Raw genomic sequence first — 27507 nt, 5'->3', positions numbered from 1 at the left:
TAAAGTAGTTAGTATTATAGAAAAAGACTTTAAAACCAGAACAAATATGTCACCATTTACCAAGAATATCAAAATGATACCATTAATATGACAAGCTTTTGAAAAATGAAGTGTAACTCCGGATAAGAAATTTGGTATAAATTCTTGAAATAATTCTCGGCAATGGTGAAGTATAAAAAAGGAAGTTAGTTTACTCACTCCGTTTCGTGACTCTCCCTAACCCAACACTTACACTCAAACTTCAGGACCCAGCATCCACTGAGAATCCCAAGCATACATTTGAGGGTGCTCTGAACTGTGTCACCAGGAACAATGACGTGAGTTACTAGGACACAAAAAAAGCAGCAGAAGAAACAGAGATGTGAACCAAAATAATTCTCTAACTAGTCTGCTATTTTATAACCAGTCTACACTTTATATGAATTTTCTTCAAAAACAATTTTTATACTCAGGTATAAAACTTCTTTTAGTATCATTCTCTAGCCTAAGCACAACTACAAAAAAAACAGATCATAAAACAAATATCTTAAAACCACATTAGCATAAATCATTTTTTCCTTTATTTTCAAATTGAAACTGAGGAATGAAAGCATTATATGCACTAAAATTTATTTGTCACTAGCAAAGTCATAAATTTGCTCTTCTACAATATAGTTCCATCCTAAACTAAGGGCAAAGCTTTAAACTTTACATTTCCTAATCAAATTAAGGCTGTAAGTAGTTTATAACTATAGAAATACTTTAGATTATAAGATTCAAAGTATACAGCCACTTCCCAATGGAGTTCTACAAAGGAATTACCTATTTTAAATATTTTCCCACCAAAAATAAATAATCCTCACCTGTACTGTCAAACTCAGCACATTTTTTAACCTTAAGAACTGTTGCAAGGTCACTGAGCTTTTTCTGTTGTTCTGAAGAAAGCCCACTGCCTATGAGTACACAGGGTCCATCTCTACGCTGACCAGCACTCACCTGTTAACAAAAAAGAAATACCAGTGTTAAAACATTGAAAGACTAGAGAAGGATATTAAACTGACCTTTGCTTGATGTAAGCCTGAATTTCATTCCTTAGCTTACCCTACCTACTAACTCCCAACAATTTCTACTGAATCATCACTCAAAACCTTAATGATCAACTTATTTAAATAATTATTTTCCTATTTCTTTACTGCCCCCAATTAAAACGTTACTTGGGATAGCTCCTTATACCCAAGCCACCTTGTTTCCTTGATTCTAAATTGGGTCTCTTTGGGGTTTTGCAACTTCATTCTGTCATTAATAAGCCTTTTTTTTTAAGTAACCCAAAATAGCCAGTTAAAATGATCAATTCCTTATCTCCCGTCCGCTAACTTACTTTAGTAGAGTTGAACTCGAACTTGGTCTATTTAAACTGAGATTATGTGAAAAATCAAAAAACACAAAGATTTCCTGAACAGAGTGATCTCAAAGACAGAAACAAATTTTTAACACTGAAACAGAAAATGAAAATAAACAAAAGAATACAAAAGTTATATCAGATTCTCCACAGTAGTAAGTCAATGCAGCTCATGAAAAGGAAAGAAGTGCTCTATGAACAAGGACTAGCATTTTCAATTCAATAGAAAGACTTAGAACTGTACCACAGAACAAAAAAAAAAAGACAAAATACATTGGTCATCAATGGGTAGCATTAGAGATTAGAAATGGAAGATTCAAAAGAAAAAACAGGATAGTGTACCCAGTAGTAGCCAACAGATGTTTAATAAGCGGAACTGGAATGAGAGTTAGCTGAAAGCTCCTGATAAAAACAAACAAACAACAAAGACTGAGCAAAAAGAAGAGGGGAAAGGTAAATCAACTGTACTAAAGAACAAAAAGCCAAACATAGCACTGCACTGATTTTCAAATACAAGACGCAGCGGCCCTCCTCCATGTGTGAGTATGTAAGTGTGCTGGACACCGGGACCCTGAAGCTCTGAAGAACTGGAGTGAAACAGTTCAGCAAGCAGATTCCTGGAAGCAGGCATTTATCTATTCGCTTCACCTATCAGAGTGGTGACCATTTATCTGGTCTGATGCCTTAAAATACCACATCTAAGTTGTTGGCTACATCCATAAATGGATTGATCTCAATAATTCATTCACTAGAAATACATTAAATGAGAGTCTACTGTGTGTTAAGTATATATACAAGACATTTTTTAAATTTTTCATAAAAGTTTTTTAAACTGCAATGTTCCATTACTTTTACTGCTCTAAGCTCGAGCTACAAGGATGCTTTCACGGGACGTACTGTGCACACCAATTTACGCCACACCTCCGCCCACGTATCTTTCCTGTTCATTGAGTAACACGATGTACACTTAACATCTAAACACTGTTAGATGTTTAGTGTAAATATTGTCTACACTAAACATTGTTAACACTAGTGTACTTTATGGGTTGTTCAATTACTACATGATGGTTATATTTTAAAAAACAGTATTTCAATAATTCTTGTCAGTTATACAAATAAGTGCCATAAAATAGCTCTAACTGGAACATATTACTTCTCAAGTTATATAACTCCACTTCAGGTACATTAGTTTTCTACACAAAATATAAGAGTGAAAATATATCAATTTTAAATGCAGGATGATACTATTTCTACCAACCCAAGGAGAACACCAAAGTGGGTCAAGCCTTTTGCTATCACAATCTCTAAATCTGAACTAAAAAAACAGAAACTGGCACTAATTTTCCTCAGTTAAGAAATACTATTTTTAAAAAACAAACAACATAAATCCAACCTCTGCCAAGGTTCCATGTCTGACGGGGAGCAGGGGGAAGGGAGGGGAGTAAGGGACATCTGGTTGAATAAGCAGAAGTCTCAGAACCACGAGGTTCAAAAGACATTTAAAAACCATCTCAACTGGTTCAATACCCTGATTTTATAGCAATTACATACTATGTACACTAGCATTAAAGTCTTATTTAAAGGATAATTTGATATGAAATGATTGCTTAGATGAATTAGTTATTCTTAATGAGTATCAAGAATAGGGTTTAAAAACCCTATGAAAGAAAAAAGATAAACATGCTGATAAAAGGGATCATGGGCAGAGAAGTCACAAAATGAACACAGCGAGCAGCTTTTTAAGTCTTTGGCTTAAAGAATGCTTCTCTAATTCAAAAGTGCTTTAAAATTTCTAAATGGGAAGTAGAGGAACTCAAATGCCACCCACACCTCATCCCTTCCCTTCTGCAGGACACCTCCTGATAGCTTAAAGGTCCCTGGTTTGAAGGATGGCAGACTCAGCCCCCAAGCACTGGCGCTTGTTTCAGGGGCAAGCGCAGGTTAGGAAGGACCCTCCGTAGTCACTCATCCATTCAACATACACTCCTGAGCACCCGCTCCTTGTCAGGCACTGTTCTCAGTGCTGGGACTACGGAGAAGGGGCTACTGTAGACAGAAGAGGCAAGTGCCTACCCTCAGATGGTTTATATTCTCGCTGGGGAAGAAGAAAACCAATGAAATAAAAATAACACCAGGTAAGCAGCACTGCAAGATGCTAGTCAGTATACTGTAGCGCAGGGATCTCTTTGGTGGGACTGCAGTGAAGTCAGATCTGGAGAGTAAGGGGCCATGTGGACATCTGCTTCCTCACATTTATTCCCGGCAGAGCCAAGAGCTGGCTCTAAGGACCTCAAGTGGGGCATGTTTGGTGGATTCAAAAAACAGCAAGAAGCCCATGTGACTGAAAAAGACTGAGTGGAGTCTGGGAGTGAGTGGAGGAAGGCCAATCCCAGAGATCTGATTTTAAGATATCTCATAAAGAAAAACCCCTTCAACTTAGAATTTGTTATCATTCGTTTTTCTTTCCTTTGTCAAGTAGTTCCCATCAAGATAATAAATAATGATATCCACCGGTTATGTCCATGTGACATGCAAAGAGCACAGGTTTTCTACATTTAATAAAGACACAACAGTACCTGGATAGTTGAATTGGTAGGAGGATAATCACTCTGCTCTTTTCTGAACGGCATTAATAGCCTCAGATTCCAAGAATACCATAAAGATATCTTTATTTTGACACATTTAAAATAATCTTTCTCCAGCTTTTACATAAAAGGGATGTTGGCAAATGACAACTTAGTTATGCTATGTTCTGCCAGAAGAGTTCAAGTTCAAATGAATAAAATAAGTGCCAATTTAGAGTTGTTAAGTATGCTTAGAATGAATGAATACTGACCTAAGATTTCAATAATTTGTGTTCTAACTGATCCATTTTAAAAAAAATGTTTTTATGGCTGATTAACCCTGGGTAGATCACAACCTTTCTAGGTCTCAACTTTCTCATTTCTAAAATGAGGAAATTAACCTAATTTCTAGGGTCTCTTCTAGTTCATTACCACTGCCCTTACTAGAGAAGAAGTTTCTCTTAATGGTCCTAGGTGTCCACATATCCCTTTCTCTCATTTCCCCCATCTGAGCAGTTGCTAAATAAAGTGAGTCCACCATCCATCTCTCCCTAAAACCCTCTTAGCCTCCCCATCACACACCCCCACCTGTACTTCTGCCCTGACACGGCACACCTGGGCTCCACCACAATGGCCTCCTGCCAACCAGCCTCAGTCTTGTCCCAGTCCAATAAGAAAGTACTAAGAGTGCCCCATTAACCAGGGAAATCAAGTCTAAATTCCTCATGGGGGAACTGAAGGCCTTTCACAACCTGATCCCAACCTAGCTCTTCACTGTCAATTCCTCTTTAACACACCATATGCTCCCCTCACACTCAACTCTAGTTTCTCAAATTTCCAAGGGCCTTTATGCTTCCTTGTCTCTCTCAGCTGCTGTTCTTTATATTGGGACTGACATCCTTACCTATATATCTGACTGCAGTGGGCAACACTGGTTGTCCGCTCAACATCCATTCCTCACTTCCTACACATTATAAACATCCCAATCTTCCACCATGATGTGTGTCAAAACCAACTGTGTGACCGGAGAGACATAAGGGAAATTCACTAGAAGGCTCTGGGAGAGGTTTTCACCCTTCTTTGAGCGTTGCAATCACTCTATGACCACTAGGGGGAGATCAGTGGGGATGAGGCTGAGGATGGCCAAGTTTAGACAGTAAGAATTTGGGTTTTGGGTGCAGCCACTTAACTGCTGAACTAACCAAGTGGAAAGCTACCCTATATTGAGATTATCTTTAAGCATTTGAATGAAAGTTTTCTGCTATTTACAGCTAATAACATTCTTTTTTTTTTAATTAAGATATGACTGACATATAACATTGTATTAGCTTCAGGTGTACAACATAATGATTCGACATAAAATGATCACCGCAATAAGTGTAGTTAACATCCATCACCATACAAAGTTACAAACTTTCTTTTCTTGTGATGGAAACTTCTACAATCTCTCTGAACCCCTTTCAATCTGTTCTCCGTATCCTGGAGGACATGGTTGTAGGAGATTTTTGTTTGCTGCTTTTAGATTCCACATTAAGTGAGATCATACAGTATTAGTATTGTCTTTCTCTATCTATTTCACTTAGCATAGTACCCTCAATGTCCAGCCCCGTCCACCAATGAACATTTAGGTTGCTTCCACAGCTTGGATGTCATAAATAATGCTGCAATGAATGCAGGGTGTGGATATATAGCTTTTCAAGTTAGTGTTTTTGTTTTCTTCAGATAAATACCCAGAAGCAGAATTGCTGGATCGTATGACAGTTCTGTTTTTAATTTTTGAGAAACCTCCATACTATTTTCCATAGTGGCTGTACCAATTTACATTCCTACTAACAGTGGGTAAAGTGCTCCCTTTTCTCCACATCTTCACCAACACTTACTTCTTGTCTTCTTGATAACAGCCATTCTAACAGGTGTGATTCTCACTGTAGTTCTGATTTGCATTTCCCCAATGATTACTGACACTGAGCATCTTCTCATGTCTGTTGGCCACATGTATTACTCTTTGGAAAACTGTCTATTAAGATTCTCTGCCCATTTTTTTAACAAATTGGGTTTTTTTGTGTTATTGAGTTGTAAAAATTCTTTACACCAACAGAATTCTATCAGATACCTCACTAAAGCCTTTAACCTTTAAAGGCTTCACAGAGGTCTTAGACATGTTCTGTGCCACCGTCTCTATGAAGCAACCCGATTCCTCCTGAAGTTAGTAGCTTCTTTCTTCTGCCTGGTTCTACCGTACACTGTATGGTTTCTATTATGAATTTAGTGCATGTGTAATAAATATTTTTACATCTGTATTCCCCACTAAACTATAGATTTCTAAGGAACAGGCATTCTCTGCACTTTAGCTCTTATCTCTCTAAGCTCAGGCTCACATCTCCAACTGCCTGTTAAACACTTCTCCACAGCAGCAAATAGTAACACCCAACTACTCCATTGCTATAGTCATGCCAATTCTACTCTTTCCCCGCACTTGATCAATAATCCATCAGAAAATTTTGCTGGCATTCACTCAAAAATATATACCAGACCTCATTACTTCCCCTAACTTCCAATGCTACCTTAACTCAAGTCATCATGGCATCTCTACCCTGCACAATAAAAGTCATCAGTAATCTCCATTTGTGCCCCCACCCCAGTCTCTCTTACAAAGCAGTTAGAGTGACCTTTCTAAAGCATAAATTAAGTCATGTCACTTCTTTGCTTTAGAGCCTTTCAGTGTTTTTTCATTACTCCTAGACACTCACTGGTTGCCAGTAATAATGACCTTCTCTCTAACCTTCAAACATGACAAACTCATCCACGGAGGGGCCTGTTCACTTGCCGCTCTTTCTGCTTGGAACACCTGTCCTCTGGTATCCACCGGCTGCCTCCTCTCATCATGCAGGTGTCAAATCAAACATCAGTTCTTCAGAAGCACTCCTCAATCACCTTAATAAAAAGCGGTGTCTCTTCTGGAGCCCACTAGTTCTACTGAATTACACTCTACAAAGTCTCCGTCACACCACTCATCTGTAAGTTCCTGGAATTATTTACATTAGCTTACAAATTTACAGTCTGTTTCCTCTCTCTCACTAGCATGTAACCTCTTTGAGAATAGGAGTTGCTATCTTTCATATTTATTGTGCATGAATGTTGCCTAATATATGGGGGGACCCCAATAAATACTTGTTGATACATTTATTCCAATTGTCTTCAAATTCACAATAACTACACACAGAAAGAACTCAACAACTGTTCAGTGAATAAAAGCAATTTGCTAACTGGAAATTTTTCCATTATGCTCCTTTCATAACCAATTTCAATAAAAAGATATAAATTTCACAAAGGTAAATCCATACTTACTACTGAGCAATGGCTAGTTGATGATGATTCATTCTTCTCTGGTAGCAGCAACAGCGATTTCACAATTTCACTCTCGGTACAGTCCACAGGTCGCAGACCAAATATGTTACTGGTAGAAAAAGTACATATGGGTTTAAGTAAATAAAATATGTGACTTGGTTCCTAACTAAATAGATGCACTAGCAAAATAATTTTTTCAACTTCCTTAATATTAATTTACTAAAATAAATGACTCAGAATTCACACGAAGCATAAGGATCAAGTATCACAAGCTGCTGAATTCAGAGGGAAAAAAGGTGAAATTTTAATTTGACACTGGACCATTACAGGGTATATTTTTAATGGAATATATTGTTATTTACACATGAATTTTTTCACACTGTGTTCATATTCACATTTTACAGTATAGCTTTATAAGCATTAATCACTATATGTGATATTTTAAATGCAAATAAGTCATTTACTGTGCAATTATAGGCTCTGTGACCTATATAAACAAATACAGAAACTAGATAAGTTCACAAGACAAGTACTTGGATCCACTACAAGGAAAGTTAATGCCACATGACAATTTAATAGAGTAGCAAACAGGAGATTTTTTAAATGAACTTTGACATGTATGTACACTATAATTTGTAGTAATCACAGCCCTCAGGAACAAACCAGAACAGTTCTGAGAACAAGCTGATATAGACTTCTCACCCTGTGCTAATTCACAAGTCACAGAATATTACACTGGAGGAGACTTTAGAGACAGAGTACAACCCTGCTATTTCATTGATGAGAAAACAGAGAAGGTTCCACTGGACTTGGCTTACTCTTGTGTCTTCCTTGTTCATTACAGTAGTGTTCATTATTGCCCGTCATTAGTCTTTCATTCATCAGTAAAATGTAAAAACTACACAACCCTTTTCTACTGCTCCACTTCCTTACACATGGTTCCAAAATTATTTTAATGTACTACACAATGGCAGAAAGTTTTCTAAAATGGGCACTTCTTTCATAATCTTTCATGGTTTTTAAGATTATGGTATATCCCTGTAATGGCCACTAAAGTTCACATGAAAATGCAATGTGTGAAAAAGGATACACAATGATAAACTTGGAATAATACCAGTTTTTACAACTGTACTGAATGCATAAGAAAAGATCTGGAAGGAAAGAGTGAAACATTAGGGGAAGTGGGAGGAGGAAGGTACCACCTCTGCCGCCGCATGGAGGGCGTACAGATGAGACACCTGGGCAAGAGACAGAAGCATCTACTGAGTTTAGGGACAAGGTCATTAGTAACCTTGGAGAAAAGCTGTTATGGTAACACAAAAGGAAAGCTAGTGGAGTGAAAAAAAAAAATGACCCACAGCAAATGTTTCTCTAATGACTGCCATTCATGATTATCAGGTCCTGTTCTCCACTTCTTCCTGGGACAGTGCTGGGTAAACACTGATAAATTTCTGTCCCTGGATTCCCCTTTATGCTCGGGTCCAGTAATGCGTAACCTCTCTCTGGCAACAGTCTTTTTTTCCCAGACAAGGTATACTACAACCGGTTATATTTCAGCTGTCTGATTTACAGCCTTGGCCCGAGCCATCATCCTGGAACCTGGGTCTTAGTAAATTCCCACATAGTCAGAACAATCTCAACTTACTTCAGACATAGCTGATCTCATCACTGTACTTAATATTTCTCAATTTCTTTCCCTAAATTATCATGCTCATACACCAAATACACAATTTCTTCACAGACATACTCTGTAAGTATGACAATTCAAAAATAGAAATCAGAGAGTTAAAAAACCAAGACATTCTATGTCTTAACCCACCATGTGCAGAAATGAATTAAAAAGAAAAAAGTCGCACTACATGCCATAAAAACACTATATACATTAATGAATTTTTAACAAAGAGAAATATAGATTTTACACATCAAAGAAATAAAATATAAGAGCCCAATCACATGCACTTCAAGGCATAGTAACTGTAGCATACTTACGTTGCACGAATACAAATGAAGTCCACTATAACAAAAAAAAAGTTAATGAAAGTACTTCCCAGTACTTACCATGAGCAACAGCTAGAGAGGACTTTAAAGTAGAACAATGGTCTTATAAGGCGCTTTTATTGTCTGAAGAACTGCTTCATAAAATGACTAGCAGGATTCTGATTTACATTTACTGTCCTCACCACACAAAGCTTACTATCTCATCAGGCCTTCAAACTCACGGTCTCTCTGCTTAGATTAGGGGCGGCTTCCATGTGCACACAATGCACTAGAACCCAGTCCCCTGTGCTCTTAATGAACTGGAGGATGGCAGGTTACAGATGCTCCCCTCTGGAAGACGACCGGTTAAACCTCAGCCCCGCACCATGGGCGATGGAGCCTATGAAATCTCCTCATGTTTCTGCCGTGTCGTGGACCACTAAAATTTGCAATTAGACACAAGACTGAAGTGGCACCTCCAGAAACCCAAAGCAAAGGAAGACAAGGCCCATGCAGGATTTATCCTTTATAATGGGGATACAAAAAAAGTCATAAAACTTTTTTTTCACATAATGATATATTTGAATGGACTAATACTTTGCTTACAGACTTTGTGCAAAAAATCAGTTTAAAAAACTGTAATTAAATTTATTTTTTAAATATAGCTAATATATGGAGGTCAAGTCACATGACACATGCACAGTGGACCATCAATGTGATTGCTCATTAACTGAAGGCAGTGATGTATCAGTTATTGTCCATTATTGCATAAGGGAGTTTTCCCCCTAGATATGCTGCCACAACACCATGGACTCAGGGTAAACATCAGGAATCTCAAGGGAAAAGGTTACCAGGGGACCTTATGCACTGTTTGTTTTTTATATTCGTAAATATAACACATTCTCTATTTTCTGGCATACTTTAACCTAAAGCCTTACCATGTACACTAGGTGTTTTGGGGAGATACATAAAACTTAGAAAATACTATCCTTGCTGTAATCTTTGCTGAGGACAAATGCTCATTCAACAGATAAGTATAAAACTGATCAAGTTTAAACCAAAGGACAAGTAATGAGGTGAAATGAGATGGATTCCAAAGAAGGTAAAGAATACAAATTAGCAAACAAAATGGCCTTGAACCCTAGACTAGAAACTGGAATTTGGTGGATGAATGTGAAGGACCTGTGGAGGGTATAACCATTTCAGCAGGACTGTTGAAATGAATGGAATTAATGGAAGAAAGCCTCTAAGGCTGGAGGGTCTAATCACTGCATGTTCCTGCGCAGGACCAAATACGACGTGGAAAACTGGTGGAATAATCAGGCACAAAGCGACGGACACTGAAGACAAAAGCAGCTGTGGCTGTGAACACAGAAAGCACAGCATTCGTTAAGCTCTATGGACCAACGAAACACCCACTGAACGAAGGCTGTGTTCAGCATCTTCACTGAGGAATTCGCCTGTCGTGCAGAACAGTGTATGAACACCTGTCACATGCACCACTTTTTACAACTCAGTGCTCTTAATGCCCTATCATAGGAAGCCTCTTACAATTCAGTGAAGTCCAAATGATTACATAGAAAATGTGCTTTATAGCCCTGGCTGGTGTAGCTCAGTGGATTGAGCACAGGCCTGCGAACCAGAGGATCTCGGTTCAATTCCCAGTCAGGCCACATGCCTGGGTTGCAGGCCAGTTCCTTGCAGGCCATTTCCCAGCAGGGGAAGCACTAGAGGCAACCATACATTGATGTTTCTCTTTCTCTCCCTCTCTCCTTCCCCTCTAAAGATAAATAAATAAAATCCTTTAAAAAAATTGGCAAATGATTTGAACAGATATTTTATCTAAAAAAAAAAAAAAGAAAGAAAGAAAATGTGCTTTATCTATACTAAGTCCTAAAAATTATATTCTTCTGGTTACAGAAATACTTTACACAATTACTAACCAAAAAGATAGCTTTCTCCCTGTTTCTTCACAATACAGTACACCTGAAACTTTACCAGTTTTCCCCACTGATGTATTCCTGCTCTATTCCTTTAGCTGTGATTTTTCATTGTAACTCTGAAAATATATTTCATGTAAAACTTTTAATGATAATGATTGAAGATTTTAAACCTATGTTAAAATCCTGGCAGAAGACCTACATGTTTCTAAGTTACTGTTTTTGCTGTCAAATGCTGCTATGAAGTATTAGAGAATCATCGCTACTGACAGAGGTCAATAGGTTCTATGTAAAAATGACTGTATATGTTAATATATATAACACACATATGCCCGGACTATCAATAATCATTTAATTAGTATTTATTTAAAACACACAGAATGAGTACATATATATACACATAGGGGGAGTTACAAATATCATTTGGTAACCAGCTTGGCAAATATTTACTCTACAAGTACCTCTAAGAACTGTTTCACTCACTAAAGAACGAACGAGATGAAAGGCAGTTTCTGTCCTCACAGAGCTCAGTGAGACAAAGCAGGGGAAATAAATAGGAAGGACTTAAAAAGTCTGGTAAAACTTCTGAGACATGAAAGGAGACTGAAAAGAAGGGGGTAGAGAAGTAGGATACAAGTATCCCAGGAGAGAAGAAAGTGTGTGCAAAGGCCTTGAAGCTAATATGGGAATTAGAACACTGAAAAAAGAAACAGAGAACAGCAAGAAAGACAGACAAAGAAAAGAGGCGGGAGGGAGAGAGAGAGAGGGAGAGAGAGGGAAGAGAGGGAGGGAGGGAGGGAGGGAGAGAGAAGGAGAGGAAGAGAGAGGCAGAAGGCACAGGGGAAAGGGGGTGTTCTGGAAATGTAAGCTGTGGTCAGATTAAGAAAGAAAAAAAAGAGTGGTGTTGGAGTTGAACTTTATCCAAAGGGCAAAAAAACCCCCTGAGCACCGAGCTCCCCACACGGACGAATGGCATCAACAAAGCGTTACGAGCCGGGGCCATAGAATCAGACGGCCTGAATTTAGATCCCAGCTCTGCCAATGCGTAGCTGTGTGACTCTTGAAAAGAGTTACTTAACCTATTCTGTCTGTGTCTTTGTCTGTAAAATGGGAACAATAATACAACCTACTTTATAGGATTGTTGTGAGGACCAAATGAATTTATATACCAAAAAGCATGTAAATCAGTGCCTAGCAGATAGTGAAAGCTGAAAACTCAGTAACTGCTAGCCATGAACATGACCAGGTAGGTTTGCATGTCTGAAAGATTAAGTTACATGTGTAGTGTTGACCCTCTTCACTTTCCCCAACTTCATAATATACTTCACGGGTGCTTTACAATGATAATTTGTATAGTATAAGTATAAAGACAGAGTATGTACTACATGTCCCTGGAAAACTTTTCTTCACTAGGGCTCTTTTTGGTCACTAAGACTGAGGAAAAAATTGGTATTCGGAATACAGTATAACCCTTTAACATCCTTTCCCCTCAAGAGTGTCATACTAGGTCCTTGCCTACAACTAACTGTGCCTGTGATGAGCTGGACCACTACTGAAAGGCAGAAGGGAAAGATGGACAAATTTAAACCTGAACTTGGCACAAACACACCACTCAATCCCAAACACACATAAGCAACAAGGCATTTCACTAATGTTAAGTCTCTTGCAACTGGCAGGAGACTGTCCATGAGTGAAATCCTTTATGAACAACCATGAAATCGCAGCACATAGGTTTTAATCTTTCAAGTGGCTTGGCTTGTGAAGCAGGAAAAAGCACAGAAATTCAAAAGAGCAACACTTTTTTTAAAGCTATAAAACAACTTATCTCTGCTGTAGCAGATTCATTTTTTTAAAATAAGGTAAGGCAACTGAAAGGGCCAGTGGTCCATATAACATTTTCAAATTAAGAATTCTACATCCTTCCAAGGAAAACTTTGCTAATGGCAGACCGAAGAACCAAATCCTAAACTACATATCTGTTTTTTTTAAAAAAAGCAGCCTCTGATATTGTGCATTCACTCAGCATGGCTCTGATGGACTGGCAGCCCTTGTCTCAGGTTCACTCTGGCCACCGGGGTTTGTTTAAAGGAGGTAGTGAGGAGGAAGGACAGCCAGCCGGGGGAGTTTTGAACAGGTATCAACAGAAATATTCCCATACAACAAAGAAGTATGGAACACAAGAATCTTTTTCTCATTATCTGCCACTTCACCAGGTAAACCTACTGAAACCAACACATCCACCCGAGAGGGCACCTGCGAAAGCAGGTGCACTGTCTCCTGCCCACACCTTGTGTATTAACAAGCTTCACAGTGCAGTGAAGACTTGTGGTGTGCAAGCCTCAAGGCAGGTTCTGTGTTTTGGCTCATTAATCCTCACTATGCTCTGAAGAAACAGAAAAGTAACAGACAGCACCCATGTTTTATAGGTGAGGACACAAAGGCACAGAAATTAACCTGCCTGAGGCTATAAAGTCAGTAACAGAGTCACAAATAAAAGCTCGATTCCCTAATGCCCTGACCAGTGCCCCATTCATTAAAGTAGTCATGGCTGATTTAACAACCCAAGAATAGAAACCATTCTATTTCACCTGACCCAAGCAACCATTTGTTTTATCAAATCACTTGCTACACCCACAAGAGGTTCTTATCTGTTAGGTCTGTATCTGTATATGGATCTAATATAACGTGTGTGCAAAGCAAAAAGAAAGATTTTTAAGAATATTTATCTCCTGACTTTGCCCCAATTATCTTTTCACATATGACACGAATATTAAACACACTTACGGAAACTAACAGCACCAAGGTATAATACATCCCTGCGTAATTAATTTGTGTTATATGGTTAACTATAAAAATTACAGCCTAGGAACTCTGCATTTTATATTTATTTGCTTCTGTAACCAGAGCAAGCCTGACCTTTTGCATCTTCCTCTCAAACCTACAGAAGCAATGGGGACACAGAGATATGATCCTTGTATTTTCACTTCAACTACCTCATTATCTGAAAAGATTAAAATAATATGTAAGGAGACATGAACCAAGTTATAGATTAAAGATATAAAACCCACATACAGCACTTGCTTGACAATCTTTACAATAACACTTTAAAATGCAGCAGCCAAGACCCACGAACACATCGCTGCCCACGAAGCAATTGACCCAGAGCTTCATCTGAATGATGTGAAAAAGAAATAATTTGACTGCCCTTGCCTAACATCTGAATTCTTACATATTTTAACTGTTGTTATTCTAAATATGCAGAAAAAGCAGAAGAGGAATGGAATATTTAAAACAACTCAGAAGTATTAGGAAAAAAATATAAAGTAGTTATTTCTATGCTTCTTATTAAAAAGTATTCATCAATCTAAAGAATATAAAAGCTAAATTTGTACAGAAAGTCAAAGCTTCCAAAATAAATTGTATAACTATTTCTGAATAAAAAGAGCATATTTCCCTCAAATACGTATCATGAATGAAAAGGGCAAGAATGCTGGTTGTAAATCCAGAATTTAAAGGTCACATCTAACATTAGTTCTGAAGGAGAAGTGAGCCATCAACTGGATAATAAACTCTTTGCTTCATCCCAGACCTTGATCTAGGAACTCACGTCAATGAACAAAAGTCTCCGCGACGCACTACTCACACAGCGTTCCGGGAAGCTCCATAGGACAGTAGCAGCTTGACTACATCCACGTGCCCGTTCTTAACCGCATCGTGGAGCGGGGAGTCATTCTGATACCCAGTGGTGTTCACCAGCGCCTTGTGCTGCAGTAACAGCTCCACCACCTTCAGGTGCCCATGACTGCAGGCTTCGTGCTGATTTTTAAAAAAGAAAAGAGTGATGAGGAAGAGCAATGGATATCATCGTAATAAAAAAAGCTAAATGTACTATAAAACCACACTTTATAAAAACGAGTAAGAGCCACAGTCAGTACATTGGTTCTTTAACCTAAATACTTGTACAGGCCATAAGTTGTTGACAAAGTCAAAGCCACTATTAATAATCTTTGTGATAAGATACATCATGATTAAGATCTATGCAATTCATCGAAAAAGATGTCTTTCATTTGAGCTTTAGGTCAAGAGCTCTTTTTTTTAGAAGAAAATGTAGCTTTAAACCTATTGTAGCTCCTAAATTATTCTACAATAAGAAATTTAAAACAAGAAAGAAAAACTCAGAAAGTATTTAAACACCAAATCATGCATAAAATTTGAAATTCTCCAAGGCTGAATAGAATTTGCTAAATCGGGTGGATGGCCGTGAGGTAGGTGGTGTTCCCGCACATACACAGATTACTGTGTGCCTGGTGTCAATGATGACAGAAATACATGGAACAGATCCTCAAAAGGGCTTACGGAATGAATGGCATGGCCGGTAACTATGGAATGTTCAAAGATATCTCACGTGCAAGTCTTTCTTTGTCTAATGACGCTAAGAACGCCCCTTTGCTATAATCTGACAAGTCTCCGGCATGCTGTGCTATTCAATTCACAATAGGTGATATGTACAAAGCATCTACAGATCTTATTTCTAGGAGAAAAGAATCCAAATTAGGCATCAGGTCCTCTAAATCACTCGCCAGCTTTTACTACATTTTGCCTTAGTAGCTTAAAAAAGAAAAACAACTTTGAAAAGGTTAGCCAGGTCATAGAGTCCAAACAACAAAGACTGATCCCAAACCCTCCCAGCTTAAACTTGGCAAAGAGAAGTCACTTTACAGCTTTTTTGCTCCTGGCCTAATGAGGATCCCCCAATTCCCGTGAGTTTGCAGTTCCCAGGATAAAGGCATCCACTTACTTGTTGACACATCTAAGGCTGTATTCAAGTCACATGCTTACTCTCCTAATGTAACTTGCCCATACAGCACTTGTCCCCATGTATTTGTGCCATTCTTTTTCCAGACTATTCTTCATGCTGCGTATTAGCAATAATAAGCAAAGACTTCTAAAAATGATTAATGAAGCAAAGTATCACTGCCTCTACATATTTGGAATTGGATAGGGCATGAGTGAGGCTGAGGCAGACCCTCGGTACGAATCACTCACTGCCTTGTGATACATTCCTATCCCACCCAGTTCCTCTGACCTCTCTGGTCCACGAAATGTTTCCGATTACACACAATACTGCAGAATAAAGCCCGATGTTGGTCGCAGCAGTTACCGCTCCACACTTTTGCTAAACTCAGCAGTAGGGTGTGGTACAATGGGTTTCTGAAATCTAAAGGCAGTCACAAAAGGTACTTCACTTCGTGCCTACCACAACTGATGAGCTACATGAAAAATAATTATTTTCTCTTACTTGGTGAAAATCCAATTTTCAGATTAAAAAGAGTGTATACATGGCAGAGAATAACTACATAGTTACATAGATACATAGATAACTACATAACTATAAACTATCACAACTGTAACACATAAACAGAAGGGGAATAAAACACAAACAAACAGAAAACTACCAATGGCGTCCATCCAGCGTGGTCTTTAACATTCGGGTCGCTTCCATTTTGCAAGAGGTATGCAACAGAAGGTATGTCACCCTAGTATAAGAACAAAAAAGAGAAAAATTGAAAATCATCAAGGAGAATAATAAAATAATGAGATGTTTTGTGGGTTGTTTTATTTTATTTATTTATCTTTAGAGGGGAAGGGAAGGAGAGAGGGAGAGAGATATCAATGTATGGTTGCCTCTTGTGTGTCTCCTGCTGGGAACTGGCCTGCAACCCAGGCCTGTGCCCTGAGACTGGGAATTGAACCATGGTTGTTTGGTTCCTAGGCCCGCACTCAATCCACTGAGCTACACCAGTCAGGGCTGTTTAGTGGTTTTTTTTTTTAAAGATTCTGCTTCTTTAAGATAAAATAAATCTTTTTCTCTCATGCTTACTGTTCATGAGTTAATAACGGTAAGTTTTGTATGAATTAACTGTTTTGAGGTACCAAGTCCTGGAACTCAGATGGTTCATCCCTGAACAGAGTACAAAAATCTCTGCAATGAACAACCCTTACTGAAATTCATTTCAAAATACCAAATAAAGCACACTAGCCACAGATCACCTGATCATAATACAGTTTTTAAAGTCTTTTCATTTGTAAAATACATCCTCTTTGAGCATACATGAAAATGGTTTCTGAGTATTGTCGAAAACAAAATTAAAGTGAAGGATGAAGACTGCTCAGTGAAACGAGTTAAAACTGCCAAAAACTGTTGCCTTAATCTTAAAACCCTAATTTAGCTTTTATTCACCTTATTTACTCTAAGATATATTTCTAGGTAGAAGCAAGGCTTATTTTCTCCAAAAGTAACTAATAGAGATTTCTCTGAAAAATAAACGTTAAAAGTTCTATTTGACAAGTTGTCTACAACAATGTTGTGTCTTGTGAAGCACTTCCTTGGGGAGAATGAACTCTCTCCTCTCCCACTCCCAGCCCTGATACTCTTCTGAAGTGCGTTTTTATCCTCTATAGGTTGATAATGTTGAGTCATTAAGAGCTCTTAATACAGTATTATTAGTTTCTAACTTTTTAAAAATCCTCACTCGAGGATATGTTTACTGATTTTAGAGAACGAGGAAGGGAGAGGCGAAGGGAGGGAGGAACAGAATGTGAGCAACACCAAGTGGCTGCCTCCTACACGCGCCCCAACGGGACCCAAGCAACCTGGACACAGGGCCCTAACGGAGGAGTGGACCTACACCCTTTGGGTGTAGGGAACGACACTCCGACCAACCAAGCCACCAGCCAGGGCTCAAACACAGAATATCCTAAAACAGTAGCTTGCTTAGTTCTCTAAAAAACAAACCCACGTGCAACATACATTTTTCTATGTTCCTAATTAACAAAATGACCTCGAGTATTCAATGTGCCTACAAAATAAAGATGGTATGCTCCAAATCAAATGCTACAGCAGGTCAAATAAGAAGCATTTTCCATAGTTCTTGAGGGGTGCAAATTCTGTATTTCTTGTGCAAGTTAACATGTATTTAGCAACTTTAGCTTTAATATTCAATTCAATTCTAAATGAGCTCAGAAAAACCTGTCAAAATACAAATTTTTTAAAACAATTAGGGGCAGATGAACAGCCATAACCATACACATTCCCAACCTTTGACATGAAAGTAAACACAGGTGGACAAAAATCCTTCTAAAAAAAGTTCCATAATTACATGGCCGTCATTAAACCATATTCACATAAAGAAGCCTACAAAATAATGTAAACACGACTGTGGAATGGAAGATCACATGGGAAGAGTCCCACAGGAACATCGTGACAATTCAGAGACTGAGAGAAGAATGTCCCATAAGGCTGCTAGACAGCAGTACCGTTCCTTCCTGTAACCTCTTCTTAGTGTTAGAGGTGTCTTTTGTGAGCAGTGCGCCCCTAGACTGCCCTGAACTGTACAGCTGACTTGCAAACTGCTTTTAATACCCAACCTGCTTTCTCTTCCCTAGCACTTAAAAGTCTGTCATATTTTCACCCTTCTCCTTTATGTAAATTTAATGTCATGCACATACACAAAATTACGGTAATTACATAGGGTCCACAGTAACTGGGTAAGCTTGAACCAATATGCAGTTTCCAGGAAATAAATTAACTTCTGCTTCTGATTTCTTTAAATTACTTTCTTCTGTAATAGAATATTTTCTGAGTAATAAGCACTCACTTTTACGCTAGTCACAACTTAAAAACAAATTGAGATTTTTTAAAAAACCACAGCAAAAAGTCATCTGAGGAAAGTATTTACCAAGGCTTATAAGAAATTTTATATGAATTTGATATTTTGAAGTAACACCTTAAAGGCTGAAAATAAGGAAGTATGTGTGGCTCCTTGAATTTTCCTACTGCTAACCTTTCCTTCAAAGGACTCTTCACACATTCTTGCACACGCTATCAAATAAGTCAACATTCTAAAAACAAACACACACACAAACAAAACTTTGTCCATATTATAAAGGTTAGCTATTACTATTCCAAAATACTACTAATTAACATCTTTATAAAAGTAGTATAGGACATTACGGTTAAGTGCAATAGTAATAATAATAAGTTACCCCAAATGGCTAAGCTTTCCACATACATGAACTGACCAAGTACCTAAAACTTCTTTTAACAACTAAATGTCATTAAAAAGAAAATCTAGTCATCTGGAATGGAACTCTAAAATATATTAAACCTTTCCCGAACCAGAGTTTACCAAATAAAATATTCCACAGATGATTCTGACAACCAGTCTTGATAACATCAGTTCCTGGTGTTACAAAGGTAGAGGGTGACAGAGAGGAAAATGGGTACTGACTCCAGAGGTGTTCTAGAAATTCAAATCTTGAAAGTATCACAGATGCCGGTTTGCTTTTGAGTCCTTCACTGCTGTTTCAGGAAGCTAGTATGGAGGACGCACAATAATGCAACTGCACACACAATGCAACATGACTGCCTTAAAGTCTAATGCATTACAAAGTCAGACCCTGAAGGAAGCTCCTCACCAAGGATTTCCTCTCCACCCAGGAGAGCCTCGTCGCCTTGGTCATGTTAAGCACATCATGCCTTGTAAGTTGCCTTCAAAATATTCTGTTATGTCTGCATAGTAAATACATCATATGACATGTCAACTTCAAGCCTTTCTTGTACTTCATAATACATCCACTTCCGTGACACGAATTGTGAGTGATCATTACCATTTTAAGTATCTATACTAGAGAACTTTGGGAGGCTTTTCCCAGCACCTACAAATTCTCCAGCAAAGGTGACATAATTGAGTAACAAATCAAAATTTTCTTTATGTGTAGAGAAATGTCAAATACTGAGGTATTTTTTCATTAAATCAGAAGAATAGAGTATATATCTTAGTTTCTACTTAGTCATAATGCTTTCTCATAAAATCTCTCATTTATAATATATTCTTAGTAGCATTTTAACCATAGGTAACATGCACACTCCAAGAGAAACATATGGAATAAGAGCCTAACAGTCCTCAACTTTTGTTCTGGTTAAAGGAGAATGTTCACAACACCCCTAGAGTGTAACAAAATAAAAGTACAGTCAAGATATTTAAGAACAGTCCTGTGCAGGTTTCATTCAAGTGATGCTGAATATCCCCCAAACTAAAAACTACCCAGCTGGCCTGTGTACCCATGACCCTGAGGGGAAAAGGACACGAGAACTGACAGTCCAGACAGCACCTGTTGAAGATCAACCTACATTCTGGCAGCCTGAATATTTAGGCAATTTGGATGTTTCCTAAGATCCTTCCATTGCCATGGTAAATAAGATAACAGGTGTTTTATATTAATCCAGAAGACCCACTTCCAGCAATTTACCGTAAAGACATACCTGCTCACATATGAAACAAAGAATGCTTACAATACAAAGATTGCAATACAATACAAAGATTGTATTGTTTATAAAAGCAAAAGAAAGAAAAACGGGCATCCATCAGTAAGGAAATAGGTTAAATAATGAAAACTCATGGAAAGCTATGCTAGCATAAATATGTACTAAAGTGTGTACTAATATGGAGCCATCTGCTTATCTGCATAAATTCACAAAACATACTCGAGAAGATAAGAAAGGGCGTTAGCAGGAAGGACTTGTCGGCAGTACTGGCTGGGGCAGAAATGGAAGTGGGGCTTTCCAATGTAAGTCCTTCAGTTTTCATTTCTGAAACATGAAGTTGTTATTCATATTCTGAAATTAAATTTTAAGTGAAGAATATATACTGGATAACCACAAAATTTAATTGAAGAGTCACATTATAATCAGCAAGCTAAGTGAATGTAAGCGCACACAAAATAATGTCCCCATGGAGAAGAAACTAATGCTGGGAATTCTGGAAGGAAAAAACTTAAGATGTGAGCTCAGCTTTGAGGTACAACAGACCAGGACAGAAAAGAGAAGGCTGCAGAGGGCCGTAAGAGGCAGAGAAAAGAACACATGAAAGTGCTGAATGCTTCTGAATAATTGAAAAGGTTAAAGTTCAGTGTGACAGCAGATGGGGTTCAGATGGTGGCTGAGTGGAAAATTCACTCATTTATTCAACAAATATCATCCTATTATGTGCCAGGCAGTGTTCTAGATGCTGAAGATGTAAAAATGAACAAAGAGAATTCCTGTTCTCTAAAGAGAGAAAACAAAGAAATCTACAATACTGTCAGGAAATAATAGTTACAGGGAGAAAGACAAAACAAGCTGAGGGTTTGGCAAGGGCTGCTATTTTAGAGAAGGTAGAAAAGGTCTCTCTGTAGGAGTGGCAGTTGAACAGAAACCCAAAGAAGGAGGGCTCACAGTGCTGTGCAGACATGAAAAGGCCTGTGGATTTCATTTCAAGTGGGCCAGGGAGTGACTGGTGGGCAGCAGAGAAACGACAAGTTCTAACTCAGGCAGATTACCATGGCTGTCAAACACAGGGCTGAATGCAAATAAGCGGGGCAAGAAAATGCTTTGTGGTGTGGTTGGAATAATGACCATCCCCCCCCCAAAAAAAAACTGTCTATGGCCCAATCCCCAGAACTTGCATGTTACCTTACATGACCAAAGGGACTTCGCAGTGAGATGAAGGGTCCTGATCCTACAAAGGAGAGGTTCTCCTGCACTGTCAGGGTGGCCGGGTGTCACCATGGGAGTCTGCAAAGGCAGAGTACATTTCCTGGCTAGGCCAGGAAGATGATGCCAGGACTCCACTCTCTGTTGCTGGCTTTGAAGACAGAGGAAGAGAGAGAGGCACAAAGGAGCTGTGACAGTCTCCAGAACCTAAGAAAGCTCCTTAGCTACAAGAAGAAAATAGGATCTCGATCTTAAAACCACAGGGAACATGCAGTTCCTTGGAACAAATCAAATAAACAATGGACTCTCGCATGGAGCCTCCAGAAAGTTACACAGCTGACCAACTGACTTCAGCCTGGTAAGACCCATATCAGATTTCTGACCTAAGAAAACAATTTTGTCCATTTTAAGTCACTAAGTTTGCAGGAATTTGTTGTGACAGCCAAAAGGAAATCAACACGGGTGGTCAAGGCAAGAAAAGCCAAGTAGCTTCCACTGGGGTGGTAGCTATTGGAAAGGTGTGGCCAACAAAGATGCCTAGAGGTAGGTTTGAATCAAGACACTGATAAGTTTAGTCAACAATGGTTCCAAGGTCAGAGATCATTCTGTAAAGGTCACTGCGGCAAAGGGAGCTGCCTAGCCCGAGGGGACACGCAGACTGCTGCAGGGTCCTCTGCCCTCCAGTGCACCATGTGACTGTGCCTCTTCCAATCTGAGGGGACAGTGGAAATGTGGAAAAACACCAGGCTGCCGAGACACTTTAAGGAAAAATAACAGCCATAAACAACGACGACAAAAATCTACCTTTGACAGCAAAAACCCTGGTACTTCCCCTTATTTGCTTTGGCTGTCTGAAAGGTCATCAAATCTACATTCATTACTCAGCTGCAGAAGCTCTGTCCCCTTTCCCTGTTCATTTTACAGTAGTTTTAACTTCAGAGTCCCCTCTAATCCTTTTCTCAAGTCGGGTGAAAATCATGAATTAAAATGGCAGAACTGCAATATTCGGTTTCCTAGTACAAATTATTCATATTCACCTTCAAGTAAAAAAATTAGGGTAAAAATGAAATAAATATTATTTATAAAAAGAAAAATACACAAATAAACCCACCAAGTTTCTTTCAAGTATTTGTTCTATTAAAATCAAGGTGGATGAGGAGTGTACATTCAACTCATAACAAATTTTTTAAAGAGACAGTGTTGTTAAATAGTGATTTAAAGCAATAAAAATCTATTAAGTTTATCAAATTCAAGAAGTTCATCATCACCAAGCCCTTATTATATGAAATGTTAAAGGGACTTACCTAAGAAAAAGAAGATAAAAAAGATGAACAGTGAAAAGGACAGCAAACTCACAGTTATTAAGAACCACACCTAAAACAAAAGCAAACTAAGAGGACAGCTAGATCAGGAGCAGAACCATAGAAATGAAGATCACATGGAGGGTTAGCAACAGGGGAGTGGGAGGAGGAGAAGGGGGGAGAAGGTACAGAAAATAAGTAGCATAGATGGTAGGTAGGAAATAGATAAAGGGGAGGGCATGAATAGTAGGGGAAATATAGAATCTAAAGAACTTGAGACATGTGGTCATAAACTAAAGGGGGGAATGGTGGGGGAGGGGGTGTGCAGGGTGGAGGGGAATGAAGGGGGGAACAGAACAACTGTAATGGCATAATTAATAAAATATATTTAAAATTTTAAAAAATAAAATTCAATCAGACATGGTCAGTTAAAAAAAATCAATTAAGTTTTTCGTAAGTGTACTGTATCAGAATCCACCAAATAATGACAATAAGGGCATTTGATTAAGTGCCCTGGCTGGTGTAGCTCAGTGGATTGAGTGCGGGCCTGCGAACCAAACAACCTCGGTTCGATCCCCAGTCAGGGCACGTGCCTGGGTTGCAGGCCAGTTCCCAGCAGGGGATGCACAAAAGGCAACCACACATTGACATTTCTCTCCCTCTCTCCTTCCCTTCCCCTCTAAACATAAATAAAATATTTTTTAAAAAGTAAGAGAATCAAAATAGGCAACTCTAACAACTGCTGGCAAGACCCTCAGTAGCATAACAACCTGACGAAACTTGTATGAAACGATCTGTAGAGAAAATTCACAAGCAGCCTCATGCCACTGTTTTTCCTGTTTTAAGATTCTATAGTTGCTTTTTTCCATGACCTCAGCCAAGGGAAGGCAAACCGTGGCCTGCGGGCCAGGCACTTGATTTTGTAGGTAAAGTTTTATCAGTTTAACGTTGTGTCCGTTGGCTGCTCTTGCACCCGCAGCCGAGTCAAACAGTCGTTAGAGTTGACCTGAGAAGCTGGAAACATTTACTCTAATTGCTCTTTTTGGCAACAGTTTGCCAAACCATGGCCCAGGCCCTAGGTCCTAGAGACCCTTATTCACGAAGATGAATTATTCTTACGGTTAAAAGAAAACTCTCTGCCAGTGTTAAGTGGATGCTTACCTGGTGGTCTGAGAGTAATTCTCAGAAAGCAAAGTGTAAAAACGAAAGCAGCCACGTTCTTATGTATTATTCAGAAAAATGGACAGAAAATAATTATTAGTATGCCGGCTACTTATGTCTATGAAGCATTAATAACATTATAATGTTAAGATTTATAACAGCTCGTGTGTATATAGTATGCATATAAATATTATAACAAAGACAAAAATATATATAGGCTGAGTTTCTTTAAATATGCTTTGCAAAAATAAAAATGTAACTAGAGCTAACTGAAAATTCAAGTTGTCCAAAGGACATGTAATTCTGAACACGTGGTCACACTTCAGGTTCTCCCCCTACGTGCATCAGATACAGAGTATTCTACATCCATCATTTATTGGAAGTTAAAGCAAGGAAAGTAACAAAACACTAACAGTTGGGAGAAATTCCCTTTTGTGCTCTTCCCCTTCTCCACACAAAAACACCGGGTTCCCTGGACTCGATGGACGTCCACTCCACGTCCATCCTACAGGTTTTACGTCCCCAACCTCATGAAGGGGTTGGTTCCTTCCAGACTTCCCAAGTTCCCCATCCATACCAAAGACCCAAGGATTGCCCCAAGAATGTAGAGGAAGATCCCCAAACCTACTTTACTTTGGCACTAAACTCTGCCAGGTCACATTTTCTAACAGTCTGTGAAGCTATGGCACCGACTGCTCCCTACACCTGCAGCACCTGGGTCAGTTTCAAAGTCCAAGCCCCTCCCACTCCCCAAACCAGCCGGGTCCCACAGAAGGAGCACTGCCGCACCCCAGATGCTGAACCGATAAAGATATTGAGCTTCAGTGACCGGGCCAGTAAAAGGAACTGCCGGCCGCGGGGCACAGAGAAGCTCCTTTGTGGTGAGCAGCCACAGGAGCCATTTCTCACAGCCCAGTGCCGCAGCCGGTCACCGCTCACATCTTTCAACCTCGCGAATTCCGCCAGTGGCCCCCAGGAGTGTCAAGTTGACAGAAGCTTGCCACCTCTCACAATGCCCCTAACTCTTTTCCTAGACATGTTTCCAGCAGTAACTTGGCAATTATCTACATTCATAAAACGATATGGTGAAAACTGAACAAAACCATTATGGAACAGACAAAAATGAAAGCACTTCCCAGAGTAGAGGCTAAAATATTAAAACACGGGTTTTCTGCTGCGAGATCATGTTCCTGGAGCCCAGGGGCCACTGCTGTCACTGAGACGGGCATGTTGTCCCTACGAATTTTACTTCTTGTTCACGCTTTAAGGCTATCGCACCTGTGGTGGATTAATTATCCTAGTAAACTGGTCTCATTTTTCACAAACACCAAAGGCACTGTTTAATACCTGGTCTCTTTCTGAAACTGTACTTCAAAGTAAGCTTCCTACCTTAATTGAAGCAATATGGAGCAAAGTCTCCCCCTTATGATTTCTCTTCACAGCCGTAAGGTTACTACCAGGCAGCAGCTTCATGGCCGAGGGGCTGGACAGCATCCGTCCGTGACCTGCACTGTTCAGCGTGGAAGGCGGCGTGCCCGGCGAGGAGCTGATGGACTCCTCCAGCGCGTCACTGGTTTTCCGCCTTGCTGCATCACCAGCTCTCCGTTTCCTTGGAGGAGGCAAGGAAGAGCCAGGAGTCGGCATGTTTCCTGAGAGCACCGTCTGCTTCACAGCACCTCCTCTGGCGCTGGCAGTGCTGCTCCTGCATCTCTTAGACACGGGACTGGACGGTCTCCCTCGACGCCGTTTTCCTTTATGACCTCTGGGCACGGATTTCTTAGGTGCAAGGTCATTCTCACAGGGACTCTTCTCAGGAGTTGCTACTTCATCCCTGCTCTCAATTTCTGGAGACTCTATATGCTCAGCCAGCGGTAAAGAGACTTCGGTTAAATTCCCAAAACATTCGTCTTCCACTACAGAGCCACTGGCTAGTAAGTCTATTTCACCGTTTCTCTGAGGACTGGCAATAATGGTTGGTTGCATACAGAAAGATACCAGCTTTTCCTTAGATTCCCCTTTGGAGTCAAGTTCACCATCTTTTCTGTCTGCCTCTAAATTCCATTCTTGGTTGATTTTGGTTAAAATTCTCTTTTTCTGTCTTTTTCCAGATCTTGTGGCAGACTTCTTAGCCCTCACAGATACATCCACTGGAGGACTTGCAGAAACATATTCATATGCGGAGGCCTGCTGAGCATTTTCATCATTTATCTTTTGAGGTTCAGTTCGCACTGAAACTTTACTTACAACATATCTGACCTTCTTACTTCGTGGACTAAACCACATTTTTATCGAATTCTTCTTACTTTCTGCATCATTAAATAAACTTTTCCTGGATGTATCTTCTTTTAAATCTGGTAGAAAAAAGGGAAAGAAATCTGTTACATGAACTTAATCTCTCTCATCTTGAGCTCCCCCCAAATTTTGTCTATGGTTTTCCTAAAATGTATTACATCTTTTACTAGAAAACTCGTCCCCAAACAACTGCATGGCTCATTCTCTCACCAACTTTTGGTCATTGCTCAAATGTCTTTTTTTTTAAGACTATCCCTTATGCCTAACCTCCCGATTAAACTTACAAATCCTCCCCTCCTACTTATTTCACTCGTACTTACGTTTTTTGTGTCTTGTCTCTCCCTTCCCATCGAAATACAAGCTCTCTAAAGGCAAATATTTACATCCCTCCTCTGCCAAAGACCCAGTGCATATAGTGTCCGGTACATATGCTCAATAAGTTTGCTGAATAAATGAGTGAGAGCTTACAATTCAGGTAAAGCAAGCTGCATCTCACTGAGCCTCAATTCAGGGAAGGGAAAGAAGGCTTTCCACTTCAGAATAAATGATCACTCTGGCTGTTACGCAAAGGAAGAACTCTAGAAAAGGAAAGGGGGAGGGCACGCAGTGACCATTACATGGCTATCATCCAAGATTAAGATCCTAGTGGCTTTAGCAAGGATTGTAGCAGTAGATACGGTAAAAAGTACCAGACACATAATCTAAAAGACTATTAACTAAACTAAGAGGCAAGGAAAGATGATAAAACGTTTAAAGATGCAGTAGGGCTTACAATATGTTTAAATATTTAAGGAACTAACCACAGCCAGTATACCTGCCTTGCAGAGACCAAGGAATAAAGTGGTATAATGATGAGACTATAAAAATGGGCTATAACCAGGCCATGAAAAGGCCTGCTGGCAATGTTAAAGACTTCGATACCTATGCTAAGAGCAACAGAAAACGAGTAAAACGTCTTACTTAAATTAAGTCAGGTGGCAAGACTACCTCTGTGTTTTTAAAAGATCCCTCT

At 39.3% G+C, this 27507-nt stretch overlaps 1 protein-coding gene across 1 annotated transcript in view; it reads right to left on the bottom strand.

The window, feature by feature from the left end:
• Positions 1-27507, bottom strand: part of BARD1 (BRCA1 associated RING domain 1) — a 64300-nt gene that overhangs the window by 11225 nt on the left and 25568 nt on the right. The window contains exons 4-9 of the mRNA XM_037163572.2: positions 25593-26554; positions 16664-16744; positions 14851-15023; positions 7291-7399; positions 843-975; positions 233-325 (exon numbers count right to left, since the gene is read on the bottom strand). Of these exons, the coding sequence (XP_037019467.2) occupies positions 233-325; positions 843-975; positions 7291-7399; positions 14851-15023; positions 16664-16744; positions 25593-26554 (1551 nt within the window). The remainder of the gene's footprint in view (positions 1-232; positions 326-842; positions 976-7290; positions 7400-14850; positions 15024-16663; positions 16745-25592; positions 26555-27507) is intronic.

Source organism: Artibeus jamaicensis, unplaced genomic scaffold (genome assembly GCF_021234435.1).
Source record: "Artibeus jamaicensis isolate MK-2021 breed Jamaican fruit bat unplaced genomic scaffold, CSHL_Jam_final contig_1015, whole genome shotgun sequence".
In the NCBI taxonomy this organism is placed as follows: domain Eukaryota; kingdom Metazoa; phylum Chordata; class Mammalia; order Chiroptera; family Phyllostomidae; genus Artibeus; species Artibeus jamaicensis.
Note: the sequence above shows the minus strand (reverse complement) of the source record. Positions and strands in the feature narration are given on the sequence as shown.